At 46.7% G+C, this 25,622-nt stretch overlaps 2 protein-coding genes across 2 annotated transcripts in view; one reads left to right on the forward strand and one right to left on the reverse strand.

The window, feature by feature from the left end:
* The first annotated feature begins 1,707 nt into the window (after nucleotides 1–1,707).
* On the forward strand, nucleotides 1,708–24,599 carry NBL1 (NBL1, DAN family BMP antagonist). Its single transcript, XM_035121127.2, has 4 exons — nucleotides 1,708–2,756; nucleotides 18,421–18,616; nucleotides 20,825–20,936; nucleotides 22,678–24,599. Exons 2-4 carry the CDS (start codon nucleotides 18,447–18,449, stop codon nucleotides 22,921–22,923), a joined length of 528 nt encoding a protein of 175 aa, XP_034977018.2. The 5' UTR covers nucleotides 1,708–2,756; nucleotides 18,421–18,446; the 3' UTR covers nucleotides 22,924–24,599.
* TMCO4 (transmembrane and coiled-coil domains 4) overlaps nucleotides 4,021–25,622 on the reverse strand; it is a 75,721-nt gene continuing 54,119 nt past the window's right edge. Inside the window, exon 15 of the transcript XR_004692894.2 lies at nucleotides 4,021–4,379. The gene's annotated coding sequence lies outside the window, so the exon portion shown is untranslated. The remainder of the gene's footprint in view (nucleotides 4,380–25,622) is intronic.

Here is a 25,622-nt window from a genome sequence, read left to right on the forward strand (position 1 = left end):
CCACCCAGATGTTGCTGGCCTGTTGGCAGTGTTGGCTGGAGCTCAGAGGAGTCCGAGGTCAACCTCTGGAAGGCAGAAAGTTTCCCATGATGGAACTAGACCATCACTTGCCTTTAGTGCCCCTCACTTCCTGCATCACAACTCTGTCGTCATCAACCTGTTGCTGGACCATGGACCATGATTCCAGGAGCTTGTGGAAACGGGGAGTTCAGCAACATCAGAAGAGCTTCCAGTTTCACATTCTTAAAGCAGACCATCACTTGCCTTTAGTGCCCCATGCACGCTTCCTCCATCACAACTCTGCCATCTTTTAATGAAGCGATGGGGATCCTGTGGCTTCTCCAGATGTTGCTCGACCATTGGCTATGATGGGCTAGATAGAGCTCATGGAAATTGGAGTCTAGCAACATCAGAAAGGCCGCAAGTTCCCCATGTTTGATTTAGACCATCACTTGCCTTTAGTGCCCTTCACTAGCTCTAGCACAACTCTTACCATTTTTCAACGAAAGCAGCGGGAACCTGTGGCCGTCAAGATGCTACTGGACTCCCAACTCCAGTCATCATTGACCACTGCCCATGCAAGCTGGGGATGATGGGACTTGGGAGTCCAGGAACACCTGGAGACTTAAGAACGTACCTTTTCTAGCACACTGTTTCTGACAGCGCTTGGCTAAGTGCCTCTGGAAGGCTCACCACCAGGGAATGAGGGCAATATCCCTCCCTCGTTATTTGTCCCAGCGCACCTGTCATTTGGAGTAGACTGCCTCTGACCATGGAGGTTTTCCTTTACTCTTTTTCGGGGATAAGAAATGTAAGAAGAGCCCTACTGGGTTATTAGTATTAGTGTCAATATTCTGCCTTTTCCCCAAACTGGGAACTCAAGATGGCTTTGCAAGACAGATAAAATACAAAAGACTAAAAACATACAAAAGACAAACATTTTTTTTAAATTGAATTGCAGCAGAATTAAAAATGAAACAAACAACTAATGTCTTTAAAATACCACATTATCCTGGATCCAAGCACAGAGCAAATCTCCCTCCTTGCCGTTTCCAGCACCTAGAATCATAGAATAGAATCATAGAATCGTAGAGTTGGAAGAGACCACAAGGGCCATCCAGTCCAACCCCCTGCCGAGCAGGAAACACCACCAAAGCATTCTTGACATATGCCTGTCAAGCCTCTGCTTAAAGACCTCCAAAGAAGGAGACTCCACCACACTCCTTGGTAGCAAATCCCACTGCCGAACAGCTCTTACTGTCAGTAGCACCTGCTACTCAGAAGCATGTGCTGCCCCCAACCTTGGGGACAGAGCACAGCCATCGTGGCTAACAGCCGTCCATAGCCCTCTCTTTGCCCATGAACCTGCCCAACCCTCTTTTAAAGTTGACCCCAAGTCGGCGGCTGTTGCTACCTCCTCCGGGAGGCGAGTTCCGTAGTTCAGCGGGGCAGGTAGAGTGCCTCTGCCCAGGGAGGCTCTACCAGCCTCACCTCCCCCTGACCAAAGAACCCATCCTCAAAGGAAAAGACTAGGAAATTTGACACACACACACACACACACTTCTCCCTCCCTCATTTCTTGTTTTCCTTGGAGTCCAGACCCCTTTGCCTTCCCAGCCACTTTGCAGGAGTTTCTTGGCCCGTCTCCAGGCCGAGCTGCAACAGCAGGAAAGCCACCTCGCCCTGGAGAGAGAGAGAAAGAGAAAACAGGGTGAGGGCACTATATCTCCCATCACCACCAGCCATCGCCACCCATTCCCCCCTCGTCCTGGCTAGCTGGTTCTTGTCAGCTCACAATATAATCTGCTCCACTGAAGAGGCACAAGAGGCAGAGAGGATTTGCTTCCCACAACTACACCACCTTTCTTTTTTTTTCTTTAACAGGGAGCAGTCAAAGGCTGGGGTTGGTTGATTTACCCAGAGAAAAAGGGAGGAGAGAGACGAGGGGGGTTGATTTACTAGGAGGAGAGCCTGCTGTCTTTCCTTTTTTGAGCCTAGCCAGAAAGCACCGAGAAAGTTCACATCTCCCCTCTCTTCCCCCCCTCTTCTTCTTAGAGTTGAAAAATTCTTGCATTTTTAGGAAGCTTGGATCTTCGACAGGAGCTGCGCCGTACTCTGCAAAACTCTGCTTATTATAATTGGGTGTTTTTTTCCTTCCTCCAAATTATTATTACGCCTGCACATTGTTTTGAAAGCAGCAGCAGCTCTTAAGAGTTCCTCCTCGCTCCTTTCTTTTCCTAGCATTCTTTCTGCTCCGATCTCTGATTTACTTGGGGTTTTTTTCCGGGGTGGTTTTTTTTTTTTGAAGCTTTCAATAGTTCCACCCCCCCACACACTTTTAAGTATTGACCAAGGGGGAGAGAAAAAAGTCATTCTGAATGGACTAGAGGGTTTCTCCCCCCCCCCGGATTTTTTTTTTATCCTGGTGCCTGGTTTGGAAATAATTTATTTTTCCTCCGTTCCTGAGGAGGAGATAAAAGTTTTGCTGAAGTTCAGGTCGCAAGGAATTCTCTCTCCTTGTCCACCTCCCCGCAAAAATACATTTCGCGTTCCCCTTAAACGTTTGGGATGAACTGGAAATAAACCTTTGGAGGATATTTGCTTACAGAAAGGCCAGGAATCGGATCCCACACTTTACTGGATAATGAGCTGTTTTAATTTTTGAGTGCCCCCCACCCCATTTTAAAAAAAGAAGAGACGAGAATATTATCCAATGAAGTTTTGATGGAACACCTCTCTGTCCAGTCCATTTAATGGTAAGTAAACATTTTTGGATGCCTTCTCTGCTATGGGTTTGTATCCCTTCTGGCTCCCTGTGGGTAGCTGAGATTTAGCTTACTTATGAAGTGTCTTGTGTGACCCGAACGTTTTGCCAATTCTGACATTGGCAAAGTTTGGCGACACAAGATTTTTGACCTTAAATGCAGTGTGTGAAACTTGCCGTACAAAAAAAGGAAAGATTGATATTAAAGCAACAGATTATATATATATATATATATATATATATATATATATATATATATATATATATATATATATGGGGTTGTATCCAGAATGTCACACTCAGTAGTAGAGCCTATGGGTATTGACAAATGTAGGTCCATTAGTTTCAATGGGTATACTCCTGAGTAGAATTTTGTTGGTGCTATGCTTCTTAGGTCGATATGAAAAGGCATTTAAAAAAAAACACCAGAACGCACATCTGATTTTAATAATGTAAGTTCTCCGTGTTCCAACCTATAGTAACAGCTTTTGAACATCTGTGGCATGATGCTTCTTTACGAACATGATTCATACATCTCAGATGGTGTTGTGTGAGTGGCTTAGATGCCCCATCAGGCTAGAACAGGGAGAGATACGAAAGGAAGTAAGTGGTGGTCATTTCAGGACCTTTCTACACATATAGTAAAAGTGGAACGTAGCCGCCACTTTTTCCCACCCACCAGTGATTACCTGTGCTGATGCACCTATTTCAAAACATCCGCAGATTATATTTTCCAGTGGATTCTGTACTGCTTTTCAGCTGACACCCAACCGTCCCCTTGTTTACTCCATAGTAGGAAGCAGGAGGATTCAGTTTGCACTGAAAGGTGAAACTAGTGAATTTGCGCTTTCCGAGAAAATCTGGTGCAAAGCGAAACTTGTCCGTCCTTCGGAGTTTGCGCTTTGAATGCATTTATTTGACTTTATAAACAACACACAGAGTACAGTCACAGGGTGGCAGGAAAAATAGGTGCAGGATACAAGAATTAAACCCCTTGTGGAACGGCAGATGACAAGTGTCTAGCTCGGCGCTTTTCAAAATTTTGCAATGGGGTTCTCCAGCTGAGTGATGCATTTGAGAAGAAAGCACAGGCCAGGGTAAAGTGTGCAGTAAAACGCCTCTATTAGCGAAAACCACATATAAATATGCATTGTATTAGGGAACATTGCTTTGCAAAAATGCACACATTAGACAAAACTGGTTGCAGACTAAATTGTTGGTGCAATTGCTTGAGGACTTCTCCCATCCGCCCCCCCCCCAAGATAAATTGATATGGAAAAAGGTGGAGGGCTGAACTTAAGACCCCTGGGAATGGGATCCTGAATGAGATGAGCCACTGGCCTGATCCAGTGGCCTTTTTGAAAATGACAAACTGAAATGGACAGATCCACGCAACCCTACTCCCTTCATTAAGTGAGTTTATAATTCCTCCAACCGGCTAATTCTGGCGAACTTTGTCAAACACCTTGTCCTATGTTGAATTGTGGCAAACACACAAACCGTCCCTCTGGTTGCTGCAGAGGGAAGCTATCTCTGGGAATCCACACAATTATTTCCAGGCCCGTGACTCAGCCTACTCTTCTGGGGCGAGTAACTCTCAGTCCTAGGCGACCAGCTAGAGAGAGAGGGAGAGGGAGAGAGAGAGAAGCTTGGTGAAAGGGAAAATAATAGTGTTAGATCTTTCTTTTACATCCTGTCAATTTCATGTGTGGAAGGCGGGCAGGCATGCAGGCTAGTGATCTCTGTGGACTTATTTGCAAGGCTACCTTCATGTCCCCCCCTCCCAGCAGCAAAGGCAGAGGTGCCAGCCATCAGACACCCTTGCAAAGTTTCCCCCCTTCCCCTCCACCCTCCAGGGGGAGCCTTAAATGAAAGCAAACCTGTCTCTCTTTTTCTCCATTTATCAAGACCAGATTTTTATACTTCTCTCTCCCCCCCCCCACTTTTCCTCCCCTTTTCCCTGCTGTGATTGATGGTTTGAAAGAGGAGAAATAGCTCACAAATAGAAATCAGTTACAGATGAAGACGGGGTGGGGGGTGGGGGCTCAGCTTTTGAGTCATTAAAATATTTCCACCTCCCATCTTTTCCTCTCTCCTGCGAAGAAAGAAGCAAATCCGTGAAGAATCGCATTTTGGAAATTTCTATTGTGTGTGCCCTTTCTCTCCCTCCCCCCCCCACAGTTTTTCTTCTTCTCTTTTTTCCTTAAAAGGGGGGTAATAACTGAGCCAAGAAATCTGAAATTAATTCATTTTGGTGGGGGGGGGATTGGGAGTAAAGGGGAGGGAGAGGGGCTTGAACAAAGAGAAAACAAAAGATTTCCATTTTCAAAGAAAATTTAAAAGGTTGCATATGTTTCAATCTGCATCCTTAGAAGTATTTGCTGTCTTGCTGCCAGGAGATGTTTCAAAACCAGTTTAAAAAACCCAGTGACATTTGCTTGCACCCCTGTAGAAAAACACATATCTGAAGGCATCACAAATTGCTTTTCTTAGTGGGTTTGACTGACAAAAGCAATCTAGGTTGGCTTTGAAGGGCTCTTTCTGCCTCCTGACCTTTCTCATAAATATATAGTTTGTATTCACATCTTTTCACATCCTCTGACCTCCGGGGCAAATTTTTCCTAAATACATCCACATTCCTTCGAGAGGACTTTGCTGGGGAAGTTCCTGTTTCCCTTGAAAAATCCCAGCGGGGTTATTACTATTTTTTAATCTTTCTAAATCTGTCCTCAGTTGTATCAACACCTACCCTTTGAATCGGAGCGAAAATGTTGTGAATTAAAAGCTTCCCCAAATTCCTGATGGCTCGGGAAGATCCAGAGTTTTACTCCATTTTAATACCAATTTTAATGCCCCCCCCAAAAAACTATGATGGAGTTTCGGTGGGGGAAACCCCATTGAAAAGAGATGAGGTTGTGTAGAATGTTGTGGTGGTGGTTTAGACATCACTCCCGAATTTCCAAAAACATTCCCTCCACTCAGTCATCCCCCAGAGATGACCATTGCCTAATTTTGGCTTTCTAGCTTTTGTGAAAGGTGGTTTAGCGTACACGTCGGCCGGTTCTCGGGGTTTGCATATATTTATTGCTGAACGAAATCCCCCTAGCACAGCCTAACCATTTTTAAACACACCCAGTCAACACAACCGGCTTTTGAGGATCTTAATTTTGTGAGGTCAGATTCTGTAACTGTGCTATCTATCAAAAACTTCCTGAAACCTTAGCGTTACTGGGTTCAGTTCATACCCTTGGCAAATTACCACTGTGAGCGGGGTACCGGCAACTCCCCATCTTTGTAAGATAATGGGCTTGTCCTGTGGAGTGAAGCTGAGAAAGAAAAGCTTTTCTTTGCTATAAAATCTGTGCAGTGAAGTCATATGAGTTCCTTCCTCTTAAGAACATAGAAAAAAATCCCTGCTGGATCAGGCCAGAGATCCACCTAGTGACTAGATCACTACCCCCTCCCCCGATCTAGATCCTCAACTTTTCCCCCATAGTGGCTTGTCTGATGCCTCCAGCATTTGGCATTCGGAGATAGACTGCCTCCAGGTGTGGAGGCTCAATTAAATGGTCACGGGTAATCCTTGCTGGTAGGCTTCTCTCTCCTCCATGAAGGTGCCTAGTCCCACTTTAGAGCAAGCTAAGTCTGTAAGCCACCTGCGCATCTTGTGGCAGTGAGTTCCATCAGTTGTTTTGGTGTAGCGCAAACAAGGATATCCTGGCATCTGCCCTCAACCTTGCTGATTTCGCTTGGGCGGTGGCTCTGAGTTCTTGTATTATGAGAGAGGGCAAAAGCTCTCTTTATTCACGATATTAGAAAATCTCCGCAATATCTATCCTTTCCTTTAGTCACCATCCTGCTAAAAAAAATTTAAAGGCGAAAATCAAACTCTTTCTCTTTTTTCCTCGCAGGGAAGATTGTGGGCTCCCTGCATGATTTGCACCTTTCTTCTATATCTTAGAAAGGATTTTCAGTTTCCTTTTAGGGCAGAGGTGGGGGGCCTGTATACTTGCAGGCTAGTCATTCTCCATTCCGCAACTAGACCTTCGCTTGCCCTTCACTGCCCTAGCTACCCCCTTAACAACCCTACCTTCTTTCGGTGTAGAGGTGAGGAACCCCTGGCATTCTAGATATTGTGCTAGACTACAACTCCCCCAACTGATGGGTCATTCCCTTAATTGGACCATCACTGGCCCTCACTGGCCCTAGCCATGCCCTTCGCAGCTCCGTCCTCTTGCCATGCGAGGGAGGGAAACTTGCAGCTCCCCACGCATTCCTGGACTCCCATCATCTCCCCTGACTGTTGGCCATGCTGACTCAGGACCTGAAGGACCCCACTGGTTCTCCAGCCTTGTCTGGGGATAAAGCCCTTGGAGATGGCTTGGTTGGACTGTGTTACCTGGAGGTGCAGGTGGGCTCAGGGTCCTCCGCCCTCTCAAAATCAACCCACCAGGCAGGCACTGGCAAAAGCTTGTAGGCTTGTCCACACAATGCCCCAATGCCATCCTGGGGTTACTGCAGGAATCTCAGGATGAGAGGCCAACGTGGCCCTTTGGCCCTCTCAGTCTGGCCTTCCCCCAAGCCATGCCCCTCCTGGGGCCGCACCCCTTATCAACCCCGTTCCCCACTCCCCCCCACCTAAAAGGCTGGGCTGTGTCCTTGAACTGTGGCAATGCCTCTTGCCTGCCTGGACAGAGGCCCTACCATTGTCTTGCCAGACTGGTCCATGCCCTGGTTATCTCCCGCTTGGACAACTGCCACATGCTCCACGTGGGACTATCTTTGAAGGTGATACGGAAACCACAACTAATCCGGGATGTGGCAGCTAGACGGGCGACTGGAACCATTTAACACCAGTCCTACATTGTCTCCCAGTCCGTTTCCGAGCACAATTCAAAGTGTTGATGCTGACCTTGAAAGCCCTAAATGGCCTCGGTCCATCTCCACCCCCCTCTGAGGTCCAGCTCCAAGGGCCTTCTGGGGGTTCCCTCACAGCGAGAAGCGAAGCTACAGGGAACCAGGCAGAGGGCCTTCTCGGTAGTGGCGCCATCCCTGTGGAACGCCCTCCCATCGGATGTCAAGGAAATAAACCACAATCTGACTTTTAAAAGACATTTGAAGACAGCCCTGTTTTGGGAAGCTTCTCGTGTTTGAGATGATGATGATGATGATAATGATGACGATGATGTTTTTGCAGTATTTTTGTTGCCCAGAGTAGCTGGGGCAACCCAGTCAGATGGGTGGGGTATAAGACATGAATTATTATTATTATTATTATTATTATTATTATTATTATTATTATTATTGACTGGTGTGTGTGTGTGGATATATACAGGACCCTTGTGCTCTTAAGTGTGGTTGAAATATAGCCCAGTAAACAAAGGGAACAGTCACACCCATAGCTCCACCCACTTTCCCCTCTAGCCCCACCCACCTTCAGGATGTGGCTCCCAGAAACTTAGCCAAGAGGAGACGTGGCTCTCAAGCTGAAAAAGTCCCCACTCAGCCCCTGACTGGGTCTCAACCCATCCATGAGTCATGGGGGTGAAGAGATTGTGTGAATGAATTGAGCACTTAGCTTATATTTTAATTGCTATTTTGTTAATGCTTTTAATATTGCTTTATGGATTCTAAAAGCAGCATTGATTTGTTAATCACATGACTTGCCATAATTGTGAGGTTTAGCTTATTTTTTTAGTTGCTGTTTTGTTCAGTTTTTTTATAGATTGCAACTGTTTATTATTATTATTATTTTATTTATACCCCGCCCATCTGGCTGGGTTTCCCCTGCCACTCTAGGCGGCTTCCAACAATTACCAAAATACTGTACATTAAAATATCACAGATTAAAAACTTCCCTAAACAGGGCTGCCTTTAGGTGTTTTCTAAATGTCACATAGTTGTTCATCTCCCTGACCTCTGATGGAAGGGCGTTCCACAGGGCGGGCGCCACTACCGAGAAGGCCCTCTGCCTGGTTCCCTGTAGCTTTGCTTCTCGCAGTGAGGGAACCGTTTTATTGATAATTTGTGGATTATTTTATATGATGTATTCTGTATTCGCGACGTGCTAGTATGTTTTATTATGCTATGGTTCTTTATTGGTTGTAAGCCGCTTTGAGATTCATTTGAATGAAAAGCAGCGTAAAGGTAAAGGTAAAGGGACCCCTGACCATTAGGTCCAGTCGTGACCAACTCTGGGGTTGCAGCGCTCATCTCGCGTTATTGGCCGAAGGAGCCAGCGTACAGCTTCCAGGTCATGTGGCAGCATGACTAAGCCGCTTCTGGCAAACCAGAGCAGCACACGGAAATGCCGTTTACCTTCCCGCTGTAGTGGTACCTATTTATCTACTTGCTTTCGAACTGCTAGGTGGGCAGGAGCTGGGACCAAACAATGGGAGCTCACCCCGTCACAGGGATTCGAACTGCCGACCTCCTGATCGGCAAGCCCTAGGCTTTGTGGTTTAACCCACAGCACCACCTGCGTCCCTTTGGCATAAAGATACAATCCACCTGCGTCCCTTTGGCATAAAGATACAATCCATCAAATCAAATCCGTGTGTGCAAATCTAGGGCCAATGCAACCGCTGGCCACCCACCCGTCTCACCCTCTTGGGATCACTGTCAGAGGGAACAAGGAGAGATTTTTTAGAGTCATATAATGCCCAATGCCCCAACAATTCAGCCTCCCCCCCCAAGATGGTCAGAGACTTTCTGGATGAAAGGGTCCCCCAATGAACACGCCTTGCCCAAGGACACCCCAAATTCTGAGGCTGACTCTTCTCCACCTAGTAAATGTGAACATGTGTGTGTGTGTGTGTGTGTGTGTTTAGAGAAGAGGATACAATTTGGGCTGAACCAGACAGGTTGTCCCCCAGAAGTCCAGGAATATTAAGAACAGGATTTTGGGAAGTAATGTAGAGCAGCAACAGATACATCAGAATTAAAAGAAGGAGCAGTTCCAGTGAGATGTTGCTCTTGAGAACAATTTGATCTGAAATGTAGTTACTATTGTTGTTGTTTAGTCGTTTAGTCGTGTCCGACTCTTCGTGACCCCATATATATATTTGGAAACAAAGCTTAACTTGCTTCAGCAAAACTCTTCCCCAAGTTGGTATGTTTGAAAGATTACGAGGTAGGTTGATTTTTTTAAAAAATGTGACAGAATAGCTGAATGTAGGATTGCTTCATGGCAGAGGGTTGGACTAGATGACCCTTGGAGTCCCTTCCAGTTCTACAAATTGGTGATTCTACGCTTGTGTGTGTTCGCGTTTGCACGTACAACCTTTCATTGCCAGAACTGATGATAAGGGTTGCTGTTTACGCAAACGGCACAGACAGATCCCTTCCACAGCGGTGATGAAGTCTATCCTAAACCTCTGACAATGCACAGTCCATAAAACTGTGTCTTTTCCTGAGCCAATTTAAGGTGATGGGAAAGTGTGCAAGGTTTGGAGTTTCACAGGTCTCTTTATTAAGCGGCACTGGAAAAAAACAACAACGGGAAAACCTCAAGCAAGAGAACACGCAAGATTGGTTGTGGGTTATTTGCAAAGTTCACTGACAATGTAGAAGGCCTCTACATTTTATAAACCATCCAGAATTTGCAAGCGGTTAGCAGTCATTATAATGCCGCAGAGACCCCTGATCTTCAAAAAGTCTCTTGCGGGGTTGTGTGCTTTTGTTAATAGTGACTAATTTTTCATCTCCATCCACATCTTTTAAAAAGTGTTTCATGGCTTCACTCCATAAGAGTGGAAATGGAATATTTCTGATAAGGAGCACATTCGTTGGGTGTTTGCATCGAATGCTAATCCTACGTAGAACAGACCCGTTGATGATGAACGGCTCTGGCTAACTGAGGCCTATGAACTTCAATGTGTCTAGGTAAAGGTAAAGGGACCCCCGACCATTAGGTCCAGTCGCGACCGACTCTGGGGTTGCGGCGCTCATCTCACGTTATTGGCCGAGGGAGCCGGCGTACAGCTTCCAGGTCATGTGGCCAGCATGACAAAGCCGCTTCTGGCGAACCAGATAGCACAATGTGTCTACTCTGAGTAAAACTTAGTAAACCACCAGAAAATATTTTGCATAGTTAAGTTTTTACCTCTAACTTCAGTACACTGTATTTTATTGCTATGGCTAAAAAATAAAAATTCTTCCGATTCTGATTCTTAGTTGGAGGCAACATTCAATTCTCCCTCGGCAGCCAGGACCTCAAGAGCTGCCTACATACCGTAATTTAGGTTCTATCTAGAGAGAGCATTCTATCTAGAGAGAGAGCATGGATGGCCACCTATTTTAAAACATTTTTATTTTCTTTAAAGGTTTGTTTTCGTGCTGGGTTCATGCTGTGCAGGGTGACATTAACTGGGACTGATGTCAAGAATTTCTGTCCCGTAAGGACCCAGTTGAGGCATGGCATGGAGATTTATTTGCTGACTTGCGATGTTTGGCAAAATGTTTGTAGACATATTAAAAGAAGTGTAATGCAACTTTTTAAAAATTTGGGGGGGGGGTTAATGCTTGGCTTCTGTGGTGCTCATACCCTGTGTTAATTAATCTGGAATAATATCGTATTGAGATTCTGTTCCTGCAATTGATGAGGTCTGTTAGAAACCCAGCTTTGCCCAATCTGTCGCTCTTGTAGTGTGAGTCTTACCAAGGTGTGGGAATGGTTGTTCGGTCCAAAAGGCAAGTGATCTGCTATAACACACACTCTACCTGTCTCTTATTTACCACCGTTTATCTATCAGGTGCAGTCACTTACTAAATGCCTTTGCGTGTCACCTGCCCATGCAGTAGAAATTGGAGTTCTTGGGAAAGTCCAGAAATAAGCGGTAAATTGCAATAACTCAGGCCAAAAGAAGATGGATTTCAAATAAATCTTCACAAGGTTTTATTGATGTGATGCGGAGTTTAAATGGGAATCAATCCCAATGTTGAAGGCAAATAAAGGTAAATTCCAGTAAAAATCAGGACAAGGCCCTGTTTCGACTATTCTTTGTCAGCAAAGATTCACAGGTCAAAGTGTACCAAATATGTTTGCCTTGAGATTGATTCCCATTTAAACTCCGCATCACATCAATAAAACCTTGTGAAGATTTATTTGAAACCCATCTTCTTTTGGCCTGAGTTCTTGCAATTTACCGCTTATTTCTGTCACCTGCCCATGGCATCAAATGCCATTGCATGTTGCCCCTTTGAATACTGCCAGATGCCATTGCATGTTGCTTGTCAAAGACTGCTGTGCGTTAAACACCATTGTGTTTTACCTGCCAAGGCCTTATAGGTCTTCGTGCAATTCCATGGCGCTTATCAGCTGCAGCCTCAAGTATTTGATCAATATTTGAGGGCGCCTTCTTTAAAAGGTTGTTAGTGGGAAGTTCTGGAGAGATGCTTCGAGCCTGGCTCTCTCCTGAAGCCAAAGGTCTCGCCGAGGAATAAGCAGGCAGATCTTGCCTTTTGCACAGACACTTTTAAAGACAATCTCGTTCTGTCCAGCACATGTTTAACCTGAAGCACAAAAGAGGGCACTGTTGCGCATAAAATCTGCTCGTGCTGATTTGTAAATATTGATGAAGGTTTAGAAAGAAGACCTGTCCTTTAAATGGAAATGCAATACATCTCCCTGTGATGGGGAGTATTTATGATCGGGATCCGGCATCTGTCAAGTTTTCATTCTTTAGGGTCATAGAATCATAGAATTGTACGGTAGGAAGGGACCCAAGGGGCCCTCAAATGGAGGGCTGCTCCCCCCCTAAAGCCATTCTGGGTGTCAAATTGAGGGCACAGGGACCTTGTCCTTTGCCCTAGGCGGCAAAACATCCTGAGGCAAAGGACAATGCATTTATTGTACCACTTTTAACAGTCGTGGAAACTGTAGTTTGGGTGTTGGGATTGTACCTCGGTGAGATCAGCGCTGTTAAGAAATTGCCGTTCCCAGGACTCTCGTTGACGGTTAAAGTGGCGTAATGGTGTTTAAAATGCACTCTCCCTGCGGGATTAAACACCCCCAGGACGAGAATAGTTTGGGATAGGAGCACAGGAAACCTTCACACCAAATTGGAGCCTAAGTATTATTGTCTATAGATGCGCTGGCTTCGCGGGGTTTCTTTCCCAGCCCTCCCTAGCAATGCTGAGGATTTGAACCCGGGTCCTTCTGCATGCAAAGCAGGTGCTCTGGCGCTGAGCCAGGGGCCCTTTGCAGCTCGCTGTTCTGGACTGGCGTCCAGTCGGGGTTAGGAAACAAGGCCTTCTGCAGATGCTCAAGAGCAGGCATCCCCAAACTGCGGCCCTCCAGATGTTTTGGCCTACAACTCCCATGATCCCTAGCTAACAGGACCAGTGGTCAGGGATGATGGGGATTGTAGTCCAAAACATCTGGAGGGACAAAGTTTGGGGATGCCTGCTCAAGAGCATAGGCAGAGTCTTCAGCAGGATCAGGCCAGAGGCCCATCTAGCCCAGAATCCTGTTCTCACGGTGGCCAACCAGATGCTTCTGAGAAGCTCTCGGGCAGGATCTGAATACAAAAGCAGTCTCCCCTCCCATGGCTTCCAGAAACTGGCACTCAGAAGCATCACCGCCTCTGTCCATTGAGACAGAGCAGAGCCAGTAGCCACTGATATAGTCCTCTCCTCCATGAATTTGCCTAATCCTCTTTTAAAGCCATCCAAGTTAGTGGCCATCACTGTTTCCTGTTGCAGCGAGTTCCACAGTCTGACTATGCGCTGCCTGAAGAAGTCATTGTATTTTACCTGTCCCAAGACAGGTGCATCCCAAATAGCATTCGAAACTCCCATTGTTCTAGGCACATTTTGCAACCGGGAATTTCATTAGCACGAGCAGTTTCTGAGCTCTGGGCGCAGTGCTGCGCCTAAGATTTCAGATTGAAACTGCAGAGTGGAAGGAAAGGAGGACCTTTTCCTAGCCCCTTCCCCCTTCCAGCTACTCTCTGAAGACTGGAGAAGAGATCCTCTTAAGAATATTAGGGGGTGAGCAAGGGAAGTATGGCTTTCGTTTTTTGCAGTCTTCAGATGAGAAGTAGACCATGTGAAAAATGAATATAAGATTTCAGCCACAGCTCATTCTCAGCTTTGTATTCTTGTTATTAAAAAAAAAGCTCGCCTAGACATCCCGCTGTTGCTCCCATAACCTAGGTTAAAGGTGCCATTTAGCTCCTAGCTTTCCTATCTCAGTTTCTAACACTGATCCTGAATCCAGGGACAGTCCCAGATTTGATTGGATCCCAGAACGTCCCGCTTTTCCTTAGGACATCCCTATTTTCATCAGAGAAATGTTGGAGGATGTGGAGTTATGCAACCCTCAAGCTGAGGAGATAAGTAACTAGACAACCTTTAGAAGACACCTGCATAGGCAAGTTTTTTAAAAATAGTTAATGCTTTATTATGGTTTTTATATATGTTGGAAGCTGCCCAGAGTGGCTGGGGCAACCCAATCAGATGGGCACGGTATAAATAAAACAATAGAATAGGATGTCGCTATTTTCCCAGTAGTGATGTACAGAAGTGAGAGCTGGACCGTAAAGAAGGCTGATCGCCAAAGAATTGATGCTTTTGAATTATGGTGCTGGAGGAGACTCTTGAAGTCCCATGGACTGCAAGAAGATCAAACCTATCCATTCTGAAGGAAATCAGCCCTGAATGCTCACTGGAAAAGGACAGATCCTGAAGCTGGGGCGCCAGAAGAGAAGACTCCCTGGATGTTGGGAAAGATGGAGGTCACAAGGAGAAGGGGACGGCAGAGGACGAGATGGTTGGACAGTGTTCTCGAAGCTACCGACATGAGTTTGACCAAACTGCGGGAGGCAGTGGAAGACAGGAGTGCCTGGCGTACGCTGGTCCATGGGGTCACGAAGAGTCGGACATGATTAAACAACAACAACATTTTCATCAGAAAAGGGTTGGAGGGGATGTGCTTAGTGCAACAGCCCACACCATTTCCGATGCTTGTATGGTGACATTTCCACCAAATCATCCTGAGTGTAGCAGTTGTTGCTTTTGATGCCGTCCTCTTTCCCCTGAAATCTCCAGGCCTGCTTACTTCATCTGTCCGTGCGGGTCTGAGCTCGCACGACGGAGGGGAGATCTTTATAAACAAGGCTCAGGGAAAGATTGGGAGGGTGGTGATTGAGGGCTGCTCATGGCTTTGCGTCTTGGCTGCCGTACAAGGGCGGTTGGGCAAGAGTCCGTGTCGATACATGTCTGTTTGGGTACCCAGTTGCATCTTGCCTGTGTACCCGAGACCGGTTTTCTGCCTGTGCCAACGAGGAGTACGAAATCCTCTTGGGGCAAGTCTGTGCAGGGAACCCCAGCTTGACATCTCGGCACAAAGAGTTGCAGTGGCTGGTTTGTTTTTTTAAAGGGCACGAGCTTGCGAAGCCAAGAAAAAATAATGAATGGGTCCTTTTAAAAAATACGTCTTGTAGCTGAGCAACATTTAAAATGGTGTGAGATGTTAACATGCAAAATCAAGAAGAGCCCAGAGAGTTTACCAAGCATACTATATCTTCTAATATTATAAGACCACAAGAAGAACTCACTGGATCAGGCCGACAATTTGTCTAATCATCTCGGTTGGTGGACATTTCCCACTTCCTGTGGCAGTGAGTTCCATAGGTGCTTTTAGAAAATCTGTCCTAAATCCTCCAACATCCCAGTTCACTGAGTGTACACAAGTTCTGATGTTATGAGAGAGGGAGGAAAAACCCTTTCTCTATCCGTTATCTCCATGCTGTGCATAATTTTACAAATTTCTATCATTTCACCTCTCACCTTTTCTCTGAACCAAAGCACTCCAGCTGCCGCAACCTTTCCTCATAAGGGAGTTGCTCCACACCCACCCACCCACCCACCCACCCCCATTTAATTTTGGGCCGCCCTTTTTTCGGAACCTTTTCCAACTCTACAATATCCATTTTGAAGTGAGCCAACAGGAACTGTACACGGTATTCCTAGAATCTCAGAACTGTAGAGTTGGAAGGGGACCCCAAAACCTATCTAGTCTGACCCCATGCAATGCAGGAACTGCAGCAAATGTGGATGTATCACAGATTTTGTATAATGGCATTATGATTTTGAATCAAATGGCAGTTCCATTTTCAATTTCTTTCTCAATACAGTGGTACCTCGGTTTATGAACACAATTGGTTCCGGAAGTCTGTTCATGAACTGAAGCGTTCATAAACTGAAGCGAACTTTCCCATTGAAAGTAATGGAAAGTGGATTAATCTGTTCCAGATGGTCCACGGAGTACTTAAACTGAAGCGTTCATAAATTGAAGCAATTGAAAGTAATGGAAAGTGGATTAATCCGTTTTCAGACGGGTCCGCGGAGTACTCAACCTGAAGCGTACTTAACCCGAAGCATGGGTGTAATTGGTTCTAGAAGTCTGTTCATAAACTGAAGCGTTCATAAACTGAAGCGAACTTTCCCATTGAAAGTAATGGAAAGTGAATTAATCCGTTCCAGGTGGGTCTGCGGCGTTCATAAACTGAAAATTCGTAAACCGAGGTTCCACTGTAGTTATGGATTTCATAGTACTCCTGAGAACCAACGGCACGCATTCTGTATATTAGAAAGTTACAGTTCCTTCCCAACGCTCCAGTCAGATCAAAATGCTTTTGATCACATAGTAGTAATGGAGGCAGTGAAGGCAAGTGAAGGTCTAGTTCAGGGATTTCAAAGCTTGCAAATCATGCGTTGAGGATGGCGTCTTCTTAACTCCAGGAACAGAGCTTGTCCGATACTTTCTCTTTCCTTCTGTTGACCAAAACACACCAGAACCAAAGTAGCTCACTAATTAATCAGCTACAGCTCTGGTTAATTGATCTATTGCTTTAAAGCAGGCACCCCCCAAACTCAGCCCTCCAGCTGTTTGGGGACTGCAATTCCCATCATCCCTGACCACTGGGATGATGGGAGTTGTAGTCCCAAAACATCTGGAGGGCCGAGTTTGCCTATGCCTGTTTTAATGTGTTCTAAACAGCTTTGAATTTTTTTCCTAAAAAATACAAAGCGGTGTGGAAAATAATAATAATAATAATAATAATAATAATAATAATAATAATAATAATAATACCTCATTCCTGGGAGAAAGGATGGAATAAAAATAAAAATGGACTACAGTGGTACCTTGGTGTCCGTTTGTAAACCAAAACAGGCATGCTTTTGCCAATGGGGCCTCCAAAATTTTTTGTTTGTAATCCAAAAAAAAAAGGTTGCAAACCGGGACACGCACTTCTGGGTTTGACGTGTTTGTAATCCAAAACGTATGCAAGCCAAGGTACCACTGTATTTGGCAGCATGAAGAGAAGTATTACCACGGTCTCAAGCCACCTGAAAAATTATCAGCCCCACATAATTTATTTTAAATTCATTTTATATTTTTGAGATAGTGATATTGCTTCCCTTCATGCTGGTGAAGAGCCAATTTCTTCACATTCTGCTGGTACTAAAGGCAGAAGAGCATCCCAGGAAGATTTTTCTTTGGTCAGTTGGCAACCAGGGATGCTAAGGTGAATAAAATATTTGGGGGGGGGCAGGTAAACCCCACCATGCATAATAGGTCACATGATGCAGCAGATGCTCACTATTTGAATGGCAATGCTCATTAACTTTTTTTGGGGGGGCTCCCTCAAATATTTTAGGGGTGTGTGGAGGGATCTCGACCCTTAGGAGTTGGCTCCTATGTTGGCAATCCCCTACCCCCAAATACATTTTACACCAGAACTTCCTAGTTTGTCTTGCCTTGGAGCTCCACCTACTGGCCACACTCTGAAATATCAGCTTTCCGTTAGAAACATGGAAAACTGCCCCATATACACAAACTGGTGGGTGTTTCTCCAGGGGTTTGGGGTAAGGGGGGGGGTCTATGCAGATGCCAGAGATTACAGCTGGGGCCTTCTGCATGCAAAGCAGATGCTCTGCCCCTGAGCTACAGCCCTGTCCCTGCAGAACAGGTGCTTCCGAATACCAGGGAAGTTCCGAATACCAGGGAAGAATTGCTCCTGTGTTCGAATCCTGCTTTCGGGTTTCCCAGAAGAGGCATCTGGTCGGGCCCTGTGAGAACAGGATGCTGGACTAGATCAGCAGGACTCTTCTATTCTTACGTTCCTAATCCACTCGCCAGCAAGCAATTCCCACTCGCCCATGGCGACTCCCGACCAAGTCCTTAATTACGAGGCTGTTTTAGGTGGCGAGTTGGTGAAACAGAAGGGAACTGTAGTTTAGAAGGGAGTGCCCTGCTCTGATGGTCTAACCTGCCCGACCAAAATGACCAAATGAAATATTTCTCATCTATTCTTCGTATATGCTTCCAATACACAGTGTTTCAGGAACCCGGAATGCATTTCTTTACAGCGTTGTCTATTCCACAGGTAAGATTAAGAACCTCCTGTTTAACCTTATCATTGATTTAGCACAAAAGGCCTCCTTCCCTGGAGGTTTTTAAGCAGAGGTTGGAAGGCCATTTACCAGGCATTCTTTAGCTGTGGTTCCCGCATCGCAAGGGGTTGGATTGGATGACCCTTGGGGGTCCCTTGCAACTCTGCGACTCTACAATTATGTGCTATAATATACAATGCAGATTCTTCTGGTGTTCTGACGCTTCTTATCCTTCTCGAACCCCTTCCCCCCAGTTCTAGGATTTCGTCGGAAAAAGGCCATGATGTTGAAACTCCTGGTGGCCACCCTCCTCCCGGCCTTGATCCTGGCGGCGCCTCCGCCCATTAGCAAGCTGGCCCTCTTTCCGGACAAGAGCGCCTGGTGTGAGGCGAAGAACATCACCCAGATCGTTGGGCACAGCGGGTGCGAGTCCAAATCCATCCAGAATAGGTACAGTACTGGGCCAATGGATCCAACATCTCCAGATCGCCCGGCGCCATCTTCCCCAAGCTGTGTTGCACTCCCAACTTCCACCAGCTCCGGCCAGCAATGCTCCGGAAATTAATTTCTGCCTCTTCCTGCTAACGTATCACAAGTAAAAGCATCGTGGCTGAAAACCGGTTTGTAATTTTCTGCCGCGACGAAACGTGGGCTACATAGCATTGTTAAGGAGTTCCACATTTGTAAGAACTCAAAATTTTATCGTGGCAGCACCCGCCCTTTGGAACTCCCTGCCTATTGATATCAGACAGGCACCTTTACTAATCCCCCTTTCATTTACTATACTTTCAGTGCCTGCTTTAAAAAAAACAACACATTTTTGTTTAGGCAAGCCTACCCAGTTATGTATGGTATCAAGTTTATTGCTTATAGCCAAAGGCTGCTGCAATGTATACAATCTAATTCAGTAAAATATATACAAATTTGGTACAAAACTTAGAACATTTACATTATCAAAACATGACCTAATCAGCACAAAGTTATGGAAACACTTTAATATACCAATTGAAACATTAAATAATAAAATTTATAAACTAAAATCACATGGCCACTGATGTATTAAAAGAAATATGAAACAATACAATTGATAATTCTGTACAACTTTGGTGAGAGAGCTGCCTCTTGGTATGGATGGAGTCAGATTAATTCATCTCCTTTACAGTTAATAGCTACCTCAGCAATATAATTTTTCCTAATTTTCCTGGCGGCAGTTGCAAAAAGTGCTACACGCCAGGTCACATATTTATCTGTGCCTGCAAGGAGATAAAGAATCATATCAGAAGGATTGGGGCCAGGGGACCTAGTCATTATACCCACATGTATTCTAATCTGTTTTTTAGGTTATTTAATTTTTAAAAAATGTTTTAAGTTGCTGTTTTTAACTGTTTTTACCGATAATTTTGTTTTATTCTTTTTGCAAATCACTTTGAGGTGGGTGTTGTTTTTACAATCAAGCAGTATATAAGTTTTATGACATAAAACAAACACTCAAAACAAAAGAATAATAAATAAGTAAAAAATGTTGAGAACCCAAGATAGCAATGACCTTTTAAAAAATAGGGATGTGGAATCTATGGCCCTCGAGCTTTTGTTGGGCTTCAGCCTCCATCAGTCGAAACCAGCAGGCCTAATGGTGAGGGTAGATGGGAGTTGGAGTCCGGAAACAACTGAAGTCAGAGATGTGATGGAGGTAGCTAGGGACAGTGAAGGCAAGGGATGGTCTAAGTTTGGGGAACGGGAGCCTGGCGTTCTCCAGATGTTGTAGCACTCCATTTTGCTCTCTAGCACCACCTGTTGGCCATGCTTGGGCCCAGTATGGCCAACGGTCCCCTTCCCTGTATGAAAGGTAGCTAGGGGCAGTGAAGGAAATTGATGACCTAGTTCAGGGGTGGCCAACTACCAAGAGACTGTGATCTACTTTCAGAATTAACATCTGGCAATGATCTACCCCCATTTTTAAGGGGTTCAGCTCAAACTTGTTGAGCTTTTTTGGGGAGGAGGAAAGCCCGTTTTGGGGGGGGGGTTCAGCTCAAAGTTCTTCAGCTTTTGGGGGGATGAGGGAAGCACCATTGGGGGGGGTTAAGGTGCAGGCTTTTGGGGGGGAAGGGAGTTCCGTTTGGGGAGGGAGGAAGGCAAGGGAAGTAGGGGTTAAGTCACTCACAAAAACATCACTATGAATGAAAACAGCCACACAGAGGAAGCCCCATCTTCCCTTCCTGAGTTCAAACAACAATGGAGGGTGGGCTGAGGGGGCGGGGCAGGAGCCAGATTTACAGATGCAGAGGAAAGGGAGCCAGAGATCAACCGTGATCTACCAAAACATTGCGGGGATCTACCAGTAGATCGTGATCGACCTGTTGGACATCCCTGACCTAGTTCTAACTGTTTTCAGACTTCAGTCCGCAATGGACGCAGCCAGCCTATTGCCAGTGGCCAGAGCTGTAGTTGAGAAACCGTTCGAGAGCTGCAGCTTCCCAGACCCTTGCATTAAAAGATGCCAGAGCTGGGATGGAGGTAGCTAGGGGCAGTGAAGGCAAGGGACGGTCTCAGTCCACTCGGGAAGTTTGGCACTCCTGAACACCACCCGCCCCGATTCTGAACCCGACCCTCATCTCACAGGCTTTTAGCATCTTCCTAATCTTCACCTCTCGTCCGCAGAGCCTGCTTGGGGCAGTGTTTCAGCTACAGCGTTCCCAACACCTTCCCACAGTCCACCGAGTCCCTTGTGCACTGCGACTCTTGCATGCCAGCCCTCTCCATGTGGGAAGTGGTAAGTCACGCCGCTCGGGGTGGGAAATTGTGCGGTGATCGTCCAGGGAAGGGCTGTTAGCATCCCCTCTCTAAAATAAATAAATAAATGGGAGTATTCGTGTGGAGGGGGGGGAATTCACTGTGGGGCAGCAAGCAGGGGGCTAGAGTGGGAATCACAAGTGGGAAGAGCGTTGCTGTTGGCTCTGGTTGGCCGATGTCAGTACAGGATGCGGGACTAAGTAGGCCACTGGCCTGATCTAAGTTTCTTCTTAGACCTCGCCCCTAGGTCCACACAAGATGTGGCGATGGGTACCACCTGCAATGGCTTTAGAAAGAGGATTAGAGAAATTCAAAGGAGATAAGGCTATCCCTCGCCACTAACTGTGATGACTGTGCTCTGCTCCCATGGCTGGAGGCAGCAATGCTTCTGAATACCAGTTGCTACAAAAAAAAGCAGGAAGGCGAGCGTGCTTTCATGGTCAGATCCTGTTTGCAGGTTTCCCCATAAGCGGCATCTTGTTGATCCCTGTGAGAACAGGGAGCTGGACTAGATGAAACTTTGACCTGACCCAACAGCAGGGCTCATGATGTTCTATGACGAGGATGAGGATTATAATTATGCCCCGCCCATCTGGCTGGGTTTCCCCAGCCACTCTGGGCGGCTTCCAACAAAATATTAAAAATACAGTAAAACACCAGACATTAAAAGCTTCCCTAAACAGGGATGCCTTCAGATGTCTTTTAAAAGCCAGGTACCCTGTTCCCCCTATTTTAAGACGTAGTCATAAAATAAGCCATAGCAGGATTTTTAAGCATTCAAGGAATATAAGCCACACCCTGAAAATAAAACATAGTGATAGGCGCAGCAGCAATGCCGGCCGTGGCAGGAGAAGGAGGGGGAAAAATAAGACATCCCCTGAAAATAAGCCATAGTGGTGTTGTTGTTTTCTGAGGAAAAATAAATATAAGACAGTGTCTTATTTTCGGAGAAACACGGTAGTGGTTTATTTTCTTGACATCTGACGGGAGCGCGTTCCACAGGGCGAGCGCCACCACCAAGAACGCTCTCTGTCTGGTTCCCCATAACCTCACTTCTCGCAGGGAGGGAACTGCCAGAAGGCCCTTGGAGCTGGACCTCAGAGTCTGGGCTGAGTGATGGGGGTGGAGATACTCCTTCAGATATTCTGGGCCAAGGCCATTTAGGGCAGGCATCCCCAAACTGCGGCCCTCAGGATGTTTTGGCCCACAACTCCCATGATCCCTAGCTAACAGGACTAGTGGTTGGGGAAGATGGGAATTGTAGTCCAAAACATCTGGAGGGCCGAAGTTTGGGGGTGCCTAATTTAGGGTTTTTCAAGGTCAGCACCAACACTGTGCTCGCAAACGTACTGGGAGCCAATGTAGGTCTTTCAGGACCGGTGTTATATGTTAGGTGATTGTGGTGGCTCCCTGAAAAAAGATGGTGAGCCAAATTTCGGGAGGCGGCGGCCACTGATGGCCGCAACCCTGAGAACTTTTGTTGTTGTTGTTGTTTAGTCGTTTAGTCGTGTCCGACTCTTCGTGACCCTGAGAACTACCTACTTATGATTACCATCTGTTGGGAACCGCAGGAGAGGAGAGGGGTCTTGAGCTCAGGTCCTGCTTGAGGGGTTCCTACAGATTGACTGGTGTGAGAACAGAAGGGTGGACTAGATGGGCCATTGGCCTGATCCAGCAGCCAAGCTCTTCCTGTGTGTTCCGACGTCTTCTCCTTCCCCCAGGTGACATTGGACTGCCCCAGCAATGAAGACATCCCCAGGGTGGACAAATTAGTGGAGAAGATCCTTCATTGCAGCTGCCAGGCATGTGGGAAGGAGCAGAGCCAAGAGGGGGCGCTCCTCAACGTCTACGTCAACGGCGACGAGAACCTGCCGGCCGAGGGTCCTCACCCCCACCCCTACGGCCACCACCACCAAGGGGAAGAGGCCTCCAACCACCACCACCATGAAGACGAGCCCAAGGACTGACCTCCGACCTTCCGGGGGTGAACTGCCCCTTCAGCCCAGGCCTTGACGTCTTTCACCCGCCTCTCAAATACCCATCATGCTTTGCTCTTGGCAACGTTGTCGTGGGGAAGCACAGGCCAAGCTGAAGGCGGACCTTTCACCGGGGGCGGCCGATGGGACATTGGGACAAGCTGGCAACCGGCGAGGGAATTGTGGGAGGGGGTGGTTGGGAGGGCGTCATTGATGAAATTGCACACCGCTCTAATATATTGGGGGATGAGGGAAGAGGGAGGGGCAAAATGAGAGAGGGGGTCTCTGGGGCCTTTCCTCTTGAAGGTCCGGCGGACACTCGAAGCAAAAAGATCAAAGGCGGCTTCTCGGTTTCTGGCTTTCCATCAGGACATTTCTCTGTGAAGACTACATATAGAATTGTAGAGTCGGAAGGGACCCCCAAGGGTCATCTAGTCCAACCCCGCCGTGGGTCCAGTTCTACCACTGGGGATCGATCTCGGAGGAGCCAGACTGGAAACCCCCCCCCAAAAAAAAACATTTTGACAAAAGAGACTCTCCCCTTTGGTGCTTTTTTAGCAGCAGAAGTGAGACATTTCTTGCATGTTTGTGTTCTGCCCTCACTTGCCTTCACTGCCCCTGGCTACCTCCATCACGACTCTGCCTTCTTTTAATGCAGGGCTGGCGAGCTTGTGTCCCTCCGGGTGTCGCTGGACTCCAACTCCCATCATTCTTGAACAGTGGTCATGCTGGCTGGGACTGCTGGGAGCTGGAGTCCAACAGTGTCTGGATGGGCACCACTTTGGCTATCCCTGTTTGACTTCCTAGCAGCACTTTAATGAATGGAAGATAGAAGGGAGCGAATGAAACTTTACTGGAGAGAACAGGGCGAGAGGGAAGAATCAGGTGGGCCGGCTCCAGACCATTTTTAGCGAGCCAGATCTAGCTCAGTATTGTCAACGCTGACTGGCAGCACTTCAATAGGCTTTCAGCCGTACCTGGAGATGACAGGGGTCGAACCGGGGACATTCTGAATGCAAAGCAGACACTCTTGTCACTGGGTTCTGGTTTTCCTAAATATTCTAGTCCTCATGGTTATGGATAAAGGGGCTGAATCAATGAGGAGGTGCACAGAAGGTAGTCTTATTCCAAGACAGACCACTGGTCCATCCAACCTAGGATTGCCAACACTGACCGGCAGGAGCTCTGCAGGAGTTCAGGCAGAGGACATTCCCACACTTACTTCTTCAATGTTGGGGATTGAACCTGGGAACTTCTGCCTACAAAAGCAGATACTCTACCACCGAGCAACAACCCTTTCCGCGGGAATTTAACGTAATCTGAATCTGACCCAACAATGGGGGTGAGTCAGATTATTGAATGAAGAGTCTGACATCTTGCCCAACCTTTTCCTTGAATTTTTACACATCTTAATCACGGAATGTTTAGAATGAGATTCGAACACTTGCCTATGTGCAAACCCAGCCTCTCTCCTTGTTCTGCTGACTACAACACTCTTCATGGTTTCTCTCTCTCTCTCTCTCTCTCTCTCTCTCTCTCTCTCTCTCTCTCTCTCTCTCTCTCACACACACACACACACACACACACACACACACGTTATATGCATTTCCATCTTTATCGTTGTGTTATTCATCTCTCTTAATTAAATAAAATAGATCCAACATCCACATACCGTGTCACTCCAGGTCTTTTGTTGAGTGAGACAATATAGTAAAGGTAAAGGGACCCCTGACTGTTTAGTCCAGTCGCGAATGACTCTGGGGTTGCGGCGCTCATCTCGCTTTACTGGCCGAGGGAGCAGGTGTACAGCTTCCAGGTCATGTAGCCAGCATGACTAAGCCGCTTCGGGCGAACCAGAGCAGCGCATGCAAACGCCATTTACTTTCCCACCGGAGCGGTACCTATTTATCTACTTGCACTTGACGTGCTTTCGAACTGCTAGGTTGGCAGGAGCTGGGACTGAGCAATGGGAGCTCACCCCGTCGCGAGGATTTTAACCGCCGACCTCCTGATCGGCAAGCCCTGGGTTCTGTGGTTTAGACCACAGTGCCACCGGTGTCCTGCCAGAGACAATATAGTCGAGAGCAAATGTGTGGGGCTGCTTCCCTCTGAGTCCTACTCAGAGTAGACCCACTGCGGGTAACAGACTTAAGTTGGTCATGTGCAGCAACACCTGTGAGTCTAAAACAGTGTCATACAAGGGGCAGAAGAATTGGACACGTAAGAGAGAGGCAATGGTACAGCAGCATTTTAGATCTTGCTATGCTGAAATTGACCTGCCCCCCCCCCACCATAGGAGGAATTAATTGTCCTGATACAAGGTAATAACAACTACAACAACAACAATTTATTATTTATACCCCGCCCATCTGGCTGGGTTTCCCCAGCCACTCTGGGCGGGCTTCCAACAAAATACTAAAAATACATTAAAACACCAGTCATTAGGAGGTCTCCCCAGCTGCACATTTCCTGATCTGTAGCCTCCCTGGCTGCCCGCACTTCCTGATCTAAAAATGCCCTAGGGGAGGTGTTAGATCATAATGGGAGGAGTTAACTTATGTTTCCCCGCCAAACTTTAATTGGCATACAGGCATCTGGGAGGTCTCCTCAGCTGCCCATGTTTCCTGATCTGAAGCCTCCCTGGCTGCCCACACTTCCTGATCTGAAAATGCCCCAGGGGAGGTGTTATA

Source organism: Zootoca vivipara, chromosome 6 (genome assembly GCF_963506605.1).
Source record: "Zootoca vivipara chromosome 6, rZooViv1.1, whole genome shotgun sequence".
In the NCBI taxonomy this organism is placed as follows: domain Eukaryota; kingdom Metazoa; phylum Chordata; class Lepidosauria; order Squamata; family Lacertidae; genus Zootoca; species Zootoca vivipara.